This window comes from Gossypium raimondii, chromosome 13 (genome assembly GCF_025698545.1).
Source record: "Gossypium raimondii isolate GPD5lz chromosome 13, ASM2569854v1, whole genome shotgun sequence".
Classification (NCBI taxonomy): Eukaryota; Viridiplantae; Streptophyta; class Magnoliopsida; order Malvales; family Malvaceae; genus Gossypium; species Gossypium raimondii.
This window is the reverse complement of record NC_068577.1, coordinates 12,185,422-12,197,626: the sequence shown is the minus strand read 5'-3', so window position 1 is coordinate 12,197,626 and position 12,205 is coordinate 12,185,422. Positions and strand designations below refer to the sequence as shown.

At 33.5% G+C, this 12,205-nt stretch overlaps 1 protein-coding gene across 2 annotated transcripts; it reads right to left on the bottom strand.

Moving 5' to 3' along the window:
* Positions 1 to 8,035: 8,035 nt before the first annotated feature.
* Positions 8,036 to 11,417, bottom strand: LOC105784199 (origin of replication complex subunit 6). Of its 2 annotated transcripts, none has more exons than XM_052626228.1 (10): positions 11,149 to 11,417; positions 11,000 to 11,046; positions 10,803 to 10,910; positions 10,621 to 10,701; positions 10,280 to 10,391; positions 10,136 to 10,198; positions 9,944 to 10,031; positions 9,715 to 9,785; positions 9,151 to 9,244; positions 8,036 to 8,409 (listed from the first exon to the last, which is right to left on the bottom strand). In XM_052626228.1, the coding sequence occupies exons 1-10, from the start codon at positions 11,266 to 11,268 to the stop codon at positions 8,384 to 8,386; spliced, it is 810 nt and encodes a 269-aa protein (XP_052482188.1). In that variant the 5' UTR covers positions 11,269 to 11,417; the 3' UTR covers positions 8,036 to 8,383. The 2 variants fall into 2 exon arrangements, with proteins under 2 accessions (XP_052482188.1, XP_012465456.1); XM_012610002.2 differs by lacking the exon at positions 8,036 to 8,409 and adding an exon at positions 8,804 to 9,057 and having other exon boundaries at positions 11,149 to 11,413.
* Between the last annotated feature and the right edge of the window lie 788 nt (positions 11,418 to 12,205).

Below are 12,205 nucleotides of genomic sequence, written 5' to 3'. Positions count from 1 at the left end.
GTGATATGGTTACTAATGATGGTTCATGAAATTTAGACCTGTTTAGGGTCTGGTTGTCTAAAGATGTTGTTAAGAGAATTGTAAGCATTCCTCCCCTCATCCTTTAGTAGGGGATAAATTAATTGGTTTAAAACCTCGATAGGTTCCTTTTCTATTAAAAGCACATACATGTCATTCTGTGGAAATACATGGAACATGAAGGATAGATGGTGGAAGACTATTTGGAAGTTTCAAGGACCTCAACTTGTTCGGCTTTTTTATGGCTTGTGCTCAAGCAACGCCTACTAACTAATGTGGAAAGGTTACGAAGGGGCATTGGGCAAAATGACTCTTGTTCGTCTTGTCGACATGGGAATGAAGACTTAATCCATGTTCTTAGGGATTGTCCAACTGCTAAAGAAGTATGGCTAAGTGGTGTACCTTTCAGACTCCAGAACAATTTTTTTTCTGGTAATTTGTTCAAGTGGATAGAGACCAGTTTGTGTTCTTCAATATGGTTGTCGAATGTGGGGGTTCTCTAGTCCAGTCTTTTCATTTTAATCGCATGGCGCATATGGAAAAACATGAATCTCTTTATTTTTTAAGGAAAAACTTGGAATTCTGCTAAGATTATTAAGTCTTCAATGAGCTGGGCAAAACAATATATTGGAGCACTTAAGCAGGATTCGTTTGGACACCTTAAATCTACTCATTGGCCTGTACAAACAGGTAACTAGATTTATTTATATATTGATGGAGCTGTTAACTTGAATGCAGAGTGGGTTGTTGTTGGGGTGTGGTATACAAGCAAAATGGTCAATGGATCGCTGGATACAATCGATATTTGGGATTTTGCTCAGTTTTTTATGTTGAACTCTGAGGAATTTTAGATGGTCTAACTCTCATCTAAAGAGAGGGGCACAAAAAGGTTTTGATCCATACAGATAACTTAAAGGTGGTCAAAGGTCTTCAAGATATACATCTGACTGAATTAACTCCAGCCTTGGTTAGAAGGATACATATGATTTTACAGACCATTGAGCAATAGGAAATCAAGTTGTGGACCGATTAGCCAAGATGGCATCAGAAAGGAACTCAACTATGCAAGTGCTCGAAGAGAGCCCAGAGGAGCTAACAGCTATTATTGAGATTGCTAGAGTAACAAATTATTCATCTATGTTAGATTAATATAGTTTGATTGTTTTTTATTCACCAAACAGAAAGTCCAAAGCTAAACAAATCATAGAAATTCGGTATTATCGTCTAACCAAAAGTTTGACTATACAAACTAAATAGAGAGAAATGATAATTATAAAAGCCTTCAGAATATTAAAGTCTACATTGAATGGTGTCCACGTATAGATAAAATAGTCCCAAGCATTAAGTCTCGCAGTAGACTAATAAACCTGTCGAACCCTCTTACCCTGAGATATAAAGGAAGACAAAAACTCGAATCCTATGAAGAGGTGATGCAGCTCTATGAAATCTTTGCCCAAGAAAAGTCAATGACCTATTCCAAGGCAAAGAAATTATTTCTCTGAAAAAGAAAAAAACAATTTAGTTTTTACTTTGGCTTGTTTACCCATGGAGAGAATTAATTTTCCTTACTAGAAAGTTAAAATTGTAATTGTGTAATTCATTCAGGAATTTATAGCCTACCCTCTAAATAACCTAGAGCTTGAAGTAGCAGAAAAAATCGCTTTGGTTGAAAGTTAAGAATCGAAAGGTCATGCCAAGCGAATAACACAAGTATTAATTTTTGATAAAATTTTATTATCATAGGTAACACAATGATTCAAATTTAAGAAATTTTTAAAAATTTCGCTGTGCAAACAAATTATTTTCTAAACCTATTTTTCCAATACATGATCCTCATAAAGCACTCATGATCCCCTTAGGTTTTATCGATTCACTAATTTTGATAATTTTTTTTCAAAGTTTCATTATATAGACCATGATGTAAATGATCATTAACTCACTAAATGATTTAAGTCACTTTGACAAGACCCTCATTTGAGTTCCATTTACATCAGCCATATAATGTCTTTAAGAGGACACCCTTGACAATTGATAAGAGTTATAATTCTATATCTATAAGTAAAGTCACACTATGCGTAAGTTGCATATCCAATGTACAAACTTACTCGCTTACTACGTTAAGTACATTTTGGCCTACAAAATATCAAAGTATATAAGTATATGTGTAGTCATATATTTATTCAAGTTATACGCACAATGAACATCACAAGTGAATTGATATATAAACAGATATAGGATCATTCAAATTAGGTTTAGTACAATGCATTACTAGTTTAGACTAATACATCCATGTCTCTAGCTACTTGGGAGTCATTTCCATTCTGATAGCCAAGAAAAACTATCTCCCTATGTGGACTTTATTCACAATAAGTTAGTTGCTCCTCGTAACCACATGAAATACAAACACATTTAGATTACCAAGTTGTCTTTTACATAGAAAAACTCCTTTGTTATGCTATTTTCTCGTAATTCAACATGGGTAACTAGTGAGCGATGTTTGCCTATACCATTTGCTTTATACCGTTTGCTTTATATGCAAACTATTGACGATACACTAACATAAAGATAATTAAATAACGTGTGTTAACTCAATTGTTGAAAGTAATTTACATCAAATATGATGAAATTGCAAGGCACAAAATCCTAACAATTGTTTATTGGGACTTTATCTTGGTTATATTATAGGTTATTCATGCTCTCAAGTAATTCATAACACGGATTTGTGGTCACTGACAAACATCTAGGTTTTCCATCTCTATCAATGGTGGTTTAGTGGGGTAACTTAAATGGGCTAAGAGAGTGAGTCAAGGGGATCTACTATCCCTTTCTTTTTTTTGCTCTAGTAATGGAAGTTCTATCTTCTCTTCTTGATCGTGCTACTAAGATAAAAGTTTTCTCTTACCATCCCAAATGTAAAAAAACCAACCTCACACATTTGAGTTTTATTAATGGCTTGTTGATCTTTGCTAAAGGCGAACTCAACTTAGTGGAAGGTATCCAAGCTACTTTGCATCAATTTTATTTGTTGTCGGATCTTCAACTCTATAGCTCAAAAAGTGATCTATTTTCATCTAAAATTCATATCGTTACTAGATTTTAACTGGGCTCACTGCCTACGCAGTATTTGAGAGTACCCTTGGTTACAAGACAGCTAACAATGAAATACTGTGAGCCACTTATGAGAAGTTTGCAAGCCAGAATTAAAAGGTGGGTAGGGTACTAAGAACATTTTATTATGGAATATGGCATGTATACTGAGAAACCTTTGCGTCGTTTTTCATCAATGCAGGTTCGCTATGGATAGCATGGGTGCAGCAGTATATGGTTAAAGGATAATATCCATATCAGCTTCCTATTACTTCAACCAATAGTTAGAACTGGAGAAAAACTCTAAATCCCAAGCAAAAGGCACAGGGTTTAATTGCACAAGTTAAGAGTAGATGTGCATGGCCTTCCCCTGGGAACAAATACTCTGTAGCCACTGTTCAGAATGATATCTGACCTCGAGCTGACATGTATTCATACATAAACAAATTGATAATTTTAAATTAGGATAGTTGCTATTGTATTCATGCACATGGTTCAATGGAGAAAGCTATGAAAACGGTGAACTTTCAAAGCAAGAACAGACATTAAAATCACCATCCTGACACCTAACTGTGCAAGAGGAATGTTATTAATTGGGCAACCAACTCATTAATATATTGGTCCATAGCATGTTAGCCACCGTTCCCCACATTTTACATCCATTTTTCCTACAACTTCACATAAGATTCTTGTTGTGCTTAACCATAATCAAATCAACATTAATTTTTATCCAAATTCGAATATTTTGACGTGATTAATTCAAATTTAAACCCAAAGTAATACTAATGAATCAACAATTTGAATATGTTCATTTTCAAAATAAATTGATTCGAACCCAATACTCACTCAAACCTCAAATTAACTTAAATTTAAAATTACCAAAATTTGAAATTATCCAAACCCATAATGAGATGACCGAAAAAGAAGAATCTTAAACTTCAATCACCCGAACCCAAAACTACCCAAACATAAAAAAAATCTAAACTCAAAATTAAATCAAATTCGAACTAAAATTATCCAATTCATATTGACTCAATCTAAAATTAACCAAATTTAAACTGTCGTTTGACCCTCGGGACCATTAGGGAAATAACAGCAAAAGGCAGCCATGTGCATAAGGAGATCAAGAAATGAATTGGGAAGGCAAAGGTAGATGTATAACATAAATGCAACAGATCATGAATACGACTATGGAGAACATAATGATGAAAACAACATATTCTGTGGTCACAATTTCACAGACAAAACCAGCAAGCAAAAGTGTGCTGTTAGATTATATGGGTTTGGGGAATCCCTATGATGTTGCTTAGGTATAGACAAACCAATCTGACGAGTTGGATTGATTTTGAGTCTGTTAATTTTGAGATAATTTGAGTTCGTAATTAATTTTGAGTAAAGTTATTTTTGTCTCGAGTTGTTTCAGATCTTGTCATTTGAGCTTGGCGCTAAAACCTTAACCATTTCAAGATTTGGGTGAGATTTGAATTATTTATATTTCTTGTCAAATTAAATTGGGTCTAACTCGGATTGAATTTTTACAACAAAAACATAGGGGATAAAAGCTATGCTTTTCAATTGGACCACTCGAAAAGGAATGACATTTAAAACTAAAATTAGCTTTCTTTATGTGGGGAAGAAGATGTAATGGTAAATGGAACAAAAAGGATTTTCTTTTTTAATGATAGAAATGGACCAAATGAATGCACAATCATGTATATATATATATATATCTATATATATCTTTGTCATCCAAAATATTTTTTATGAAATTGAAAAACACGTATAGGATCGTCCTTTTAATGAAGAGAGGAAGACAGAATTATTATTCCAAATATAGGATTTTTGCCTCACATTATGACCGACGGTAGCCCAAAAACGCTTTGGAAAAAAAATCATTGAAATAAAGGAGTTCTCGGATCCACCTGGTGATCATGTTATGATGTTAATGTACGTATTTTTTAGTGAAATAATACATTTATTTTGGATCGTTATTACCATCTCCATTGCGAATTTACGAGGAAATTAACTTGATAATTAAATATTGTTCTATACGGGATAGATTTTGGGTTTTATTTTAATATTTAAGTCTGACTAAAATTGAGTCAACTATGATTTGTATCAACATGGTATATATTTGTTCAAGTTCGACATGAAATGAATCTCAAAATTCATTAAAGCTTGACATGAAATTGGGTTCAAGTCAATTTCAAGTTTGGCTCATTTGATCTGAAATCGTTCAAGTTTAAGACTTGAATTTTTCTTTTTAGATTAAGACATTATAAGTATGGATCATTTTAGGTTCTAATCATTTCTGTTGAACGAAGTTGTAGTTGGTACCATGGAGTTGACGGTAAACATCATGATACGTAGGGGCAAAGCTAAAAAAAATTTAGAGCTTAAAATTAAGTTATATATTCTTATGTGTTAGGATCGTCCCGATTAAGTAACGAACAAGTAAAAATAGCAGAAGAAATTGAGAAATGAACACACAAATTTAACGTGGAAAAATCCCTCCAAAGAGGATAAAAAACCACGGGTAAAGATAATTTTACTATAATGGCAAAAGAATGAAGAGTACAAAAGATGGAGATAAAACTAAACCCCGAAAACCCGAAAAACAAAGAATCCTCAAAACGTAAACACAAAATTCTCTAAATGTGTTATGAGTTCTAATCTAATGGGTATATTTTTCTAAGATTGTAAAAGAGCCTATTTATAGGCTAAATTAGTAAGTCAAATAAACTATACTAATAAATGCTAAATATATTATACTAATAAATACTAAATCTTCTAGAAAGAAAATATATTTTTGTTTAGCTTGACTTGCAAGCAATCTCTTAGAATTTGGGTCACACAACTCTAACAATCTCCACCTTGACACGAATTTTTTCAACGCCATCTTTGCCAAAACCCGCCATGGGCCTATCTTGAACTATGCAGGGAATTAACTGAGTCGAATCTATGCTTAGAAGCTGGAAGACTTCTAGCCTTCTACTTATGCACTGCCAAATCAATACTAACCCGGGTCTGATTTTCACGAATACAGTGCCCTAACTTTTTAAAACCTGCATCCAAAAGAGAACCTCTCTTCAACGAAACAGTCATACCTTTTTCCCTCCTATGACCAAGTTGCCTCAGCTCCAAACAAGTTGACTTTGACTCCGTAACGGATGAGGGACGTCCGATTTCACCGGTCACTGTAGAACCTTCCAGAATATAAAGACTACCAGTTCTTTTACCTTTTAACAAAACGAGAGCTCCACGATATACTTTAATGTTGCTCGACTCGATGTTGATTCTACATCCTTTCAAGTCTAAAATACTCAAGGAGATGAGATTCTTTCGTAAATCAGGTACATACCTGACATCTGAGAGTGTCATAATCGTCCCATTGTGTATCCTAATTTTAACAGTACCAATACCGATTATCTTACTAGATGAATCGCTTCCCATGTGCACAACTCCACCTTCAACTGAACTGTATGTGGAGAATCATTCTCTATTGGGACAAATGTGGAAAGAACATCCTGAATCTAGGATCCACTCAGACATAAGCTTGGAGTTATCGCTCGTTGACACTAACAAGAAATCATCACCACCTTCATCGACCAAATTAGCACCAACTACATCTTCCTCGTTACTCTCAGCAGCTCTTTTATTTCGCAGTTTATAACAATCTGCTTTGACGTGACCTAACTTTTTACAATAGCGACACATTTTGTCTCGTTTCTTTGATGCTACCAAAACGGAAGCTTGTCTATCTGCTTTGCTATTCAAACCAAACTCATTGTCGAGTTTGTCTCTACTCAACAAATGACCATTCACATCTTCGAACGAGAGTTTGTCTCTGCCATAAATCAAGGTTTCCCTGAAAGACTTGTATGAAGAGGGTAAAGAGCACAATAATAGCATAGCTTGATCTTAATCGTCAATATGAACCTCAACGTTCTTTAAATCATTTAAAAGAGTAATGAATTGACTGATGTGATCTCTAAGAAGCTCACCTCCGTTCATGCGAAACGTAAATAGACGTTGTTTCAACACTAAATGGTTAGCCAGAGACTTAGTCGCATAAAGAGTTTCTAACCTTTTCCACAAGGCGAATGAGGTCTTCTCCATCAATACCTCCTGCAATACTATATTCGCGAGGCACAACTGGATTGCAGACAAGGCTTTTTCATCAAGCTCTCTTCTCATTCTGTTTGATTTAAATTTTCAGGCTTTTTCCTTATAACAACTTTTTTCAAGCCGTTTTGAACTAGAATTGCCATCATCCGAACTTGCCATAGATTGAAATTTGTCTCACCATCGAACTTCTTAATTTCAAATCTTGTTACTGTCATCTCTGAACGGGCTACTCTATGAAAATTGAACTAGCTCTGATACCACTTGTTAGGATCGTCCCGATTAAGTAACCCTCAAAACGTAAACACAAAATTCTTTGAATGTGTTATGAATTCTAATCTAATGGGTATATTTTTCTAAGATTGTAAAAGAGCCTATTTATAGGCTAAATTAGTAAGTCAAATAAACTATACTAATAAATACTAAATATATTATACTAATAAATACTAAATCTTCTAGAAAGAAAATATATTTTTGTATAACTTGACTTGCAAGCACTCTCTTAGAATTTGGGTCACACAACTCTAACATTATGAGAGCTAAAATCGTAATCTTAACCTTGTATTTACTTATATCTTTTAGCTTTTAGAACTAAATCAATATTTTATCATTTTTATAAGTCAAATTGTAATTATATGTATTAATTTATAATTTTATAAATTTTAAAGGGTTTAAAGTGTAATTTCTTTATTTAACTGCGCGAGGGGGGCACTTTTTGAGTATTAGACATTACAATTTTTTTTTTTGGAAATTTTCATTAATTCTTTCTATTTTTTTTTAATTTTTAATTAGACTTCCAAAAATATTTTAAAAATCTGAAAATTTTAATTAGATCCAAAAACTTAATGGAATGTTCCACTGATGGAAATGATCATCAACCGTTTTGACAGTGGCGAACGTGGAGTAAAATATGGAAGTTCGAGCCGACGTGCCGGAGAGGATAAATGATAAACCGCCGTCGACCATGTCAAGGAGAAGCACTTCCAACCGATGATTGTGCAAAGCTCCGAACATGTGCGACAAGGATAACTTGTTCTCGTGAAAGTCTTAATCAGGAAAATATTGCCTAGTACCCAAAACCACCCTTGCCAAAACAAAACTGTCTAGCTAGAGCAAAAGGAAGCTGATGGCTGCAGTGTTGCAGCCGAGTTGCCTACACATAGTATGTATACTTCAAATCTACAATACATAAAATATTTGAATCCATTAACAACAAAGAAATAGTTAAGCCAGCTACAAATTATATGAGCAAAAGTGATGAAAGAAAAGCTTGTGAATTGCATTGATCAGATCAGCTTGCCTCAGTTCCTATAATTATTGGTTAGGGTACTTATTACTATTTTGTTTTTGTTCATAGGATACTTTTTATTTAAATTCAATTATAAAATATATTAATATTAAAGAGAAACCCTTCAATCAGATTACTGGAGAACATCACCAACACTCCGGCTCCGGCATCATCATCGAAATGACTTAATAACCAGATACCCGATGTTAGACAATATATTTCATTATAAGCATACCATATGCAATAGATTTGGTGCGATAAAGATAAGAAATTGTTGGTCATAGCTACCACACAACACAATTTTAGAACTATTACTAACGATAATAAGGCTAGTCATTAGACACTTCAAGATATAAACATTTCAATGTCATGTACAAAACTTGCATGGCTAATATCTTTAGTCCTTTTCTAGATTTTTCTTTTCCTTTTCAAACTTATAACTACATGTATTCTATTCTTCTATGCAGCTTTTAACTCCTTTGCCTCTGACACTTCCTTGAGAAAGTCAAGACTGGTTTGAGTGGTGCGCTTGCAAAGAGCTGAAGGAAAATACCCAGAGATACGTATAAAAGACCAGTTATGCTGGTTTTCTTTTGAGTTCATTTGCAGTGTAAAGGAAATTCTTTCATTACCTTTTGCGCTTTTTTTGTTAGATGATAGAACAGATGATTTCCACTCTTCATAACCAGCTTTCTCCATTTTCTTTGCTCGCTTGTAACTTGAAAGCTGCAAGAGGTTCAGGTTAGCCCTACAGTATTTTGATGCACAAGAAAATAAACAAATGTTGTTTTCAAGAACAATATCACAAACTTCTGGTAGCTTTTAGTGCTGAGATTAAATCTCAAATGGTTCAAATTCTCTTAGAAAATATAACTGCCAGCCTTACTAAGCATCAAAGACTTAGAATCAGCAAGAAAGGCTGCTGCAAGACCAATGAAAAACCCATGCAGAGCTTAGACATTAGAGATTTTAATCTCTTGAATGATATAACAGAAGCCTCATCATTGATTCAGATCATGAAAAAATAATTTCATACAATTATTCCAAGCACTTGTTCAGTACAACCAATCAAATAGACAGATTATGTTGCAGAAACTGTTACAAAAGCCAAAACACAAGAATTCATATATAGAAAACAATGAATCCTACTTCATCCAACATTTAGTAAACTAATATTACAGATAATGCAGTATTACCTCTGGTCCTTCATCAGATAAATAACCACCATCATCAAATTTTCTTTTTTCAGGTAACACGTCTAGCAGTTCTGCAGACACATCAAAACAAAGTTTAGAGAAAATAAATTCCCTAGTATTGAAAGCCAATATATGGTACTAAAATTGTACTGCAAATGATACCATCAAATGCTTACATACACATGGTTATATACAGCCAATTCTAGGGTAAGTCAAAATGAACACCTACCTCGGTTTCCTTTCACTTCCTTGGGATCTTTTTTCTCACTTGAGATCCCAAAAACATCATGACACAGATCTTTCATGGAGGTGGAGACCTGCATTGAAAGTTCCAAGCAAATGTTCAGTGCATTAAACATTTATAAGTTAACAATAAAAGGATTACATGTAGGGAAGTAAAATAAAAGAACGTGTTACTTACACAAGAAAACTCAGATTCAGAGGTGCCACAAACCTCAATCAACCTAACCTTGTCAATCTTAAGCTGTGAAGTAGATAATTTATGTCAAAAACAGGCAAATAGAGGAATAAAAACATTTAATAGGATGAATTAAGTGCACATTACCTTGTGTTTTTTAGCGCACAAGTAAAATGCCACAGCAGTAAACACTGGCCTGGTGAAGTCTGCACTGGCCTGCCTGGAAGAAGGCAATGATACCAAAAACCGATCCTTGTAGCTGACATAAACATAAATTAAGTCACTCAAGCAGTTCAAAGGATGGTAAAGGAAAAGCATAAGATAACATATCATCTAAAGATCAAATGAAGAGTCGTCGATTGTAACAATCCTAGCAATTAAAGATCATATTGGGACTTACCCATTCAGGCATTTTTCCAAACACGTAAAAGATATGGAAACGTAATCAGATAAACAAATATAATATATGAAATGGAAAAGGATCTTACAGGGATAAGCCCTTCTTCACAAAAGGTATGAGCCTAACACATCCAAATTGAATCCCCAATTCCCTAATATCCAGCTTTGTTCTGAAGCACCATTTTTTCCCCAAGTTAGTGAAAATCTGAGTAAAAAATAATAGCCCATACAATTCAAAGAAAATAAATAAAGAAAAATATGAGAAACCCACTTGATATTTAGACCATTCTGCAAGGAATTGAAAGATCTATTGTAAGCCTTTTCTGACATTCCACTTAACTTGACAGCTTTCTGCCGATCAAATATAACCTCCCCAAACCTACAAATTTCATAACAATTCCAATTTTAAAAAGGAACCCAAATCCAAAATTTTAAGATACATTCAAAGAAATAGATAACACATCATACCTTGTAGCAGCAATTTCTAAGCATATTACAGCTTTACAAACCTCTCCCTACAAACAGAAACAGAAAAAGGGGGGAATAATAGATCAACGATTCACATTTGAACTATATTGGGTTTAAAGTAATAAATGATTATATGATGAAGCACTTACGACACCGATAATGGAAGAATCGAACTGGACATCGCAGAGGCGGCGGAGCTCCGCTGCTTTTCGGACCAGCAACTTGTGCTCTGAGAGACCAAGCTTTCTCGCTATATCCGATAGGTCCATATTGGCACCAAAACTGGGTTGCTTAACGGATTATTGGATTTCCTTAAATTGATTTCTAATGCTGTGGAAAAATGGAGAACTAAGTGCTGCTAATCATATATTTTTTAATGGAAAAATAAAATGAGAAATGCACGATGAAAAAGATAAATGACGAAGTTGGCGGGAGAAAGCTGAATTTAGGCCTTTTTTTTTAAATTTTGAGCGCGCCGGCGTTTTCCCGGGGATTCATTGGCGCCAAATATATAATTCTTTAATTGTGCCATCTTTTTTTTTACAGCTTGGCTTTTGAAATCATTAATTAACTAGAATTATTTCCCTGCGATTATTTTTAAGATAATAATATAATTATTAAAATTAAATTTATAATGATTTTTTAAAATAAAATATATAAATTTTTTTAACAATCTTATTATAAATTCTTATCATACTTCTTTTTTACACAATACTTATAACTATCAATAATCCCTGCCCAACCTATAAATAAGATAAAGCACATTCAAATCCACGTCCTCTTATATTGGATACAATACTCATGTCAATGGAACTAAGACTCAATCAACAGATAAAATACACAATTTTAAACATTCGTTATCAATTAAATAGAATAAAAATTTAAAACGTACAATTCTTTTAAATACTCATTCAAAATTAATTTCATTCTTTTATTTATTTTAAAGCAACGTGATGTGGATCAACTACTTTAAATATGTGTCTATTACATGTCATACAAATAAAATCATTTATTAATAAAATCAAAAAATAAAATAAAATCATTTATTAATAAAATTCTTGAAGGGAAAGTTTTGTTTCACTCAAAAGTTCTATCTTCCACTTATGGGAGCATCTCGATCGATACTCAAGTGGTACCAAATATATTAAGGTAAGACATATAAAGTCTTGATTGATGGTTCAATCTCGCACAAGCACACTTTTCATA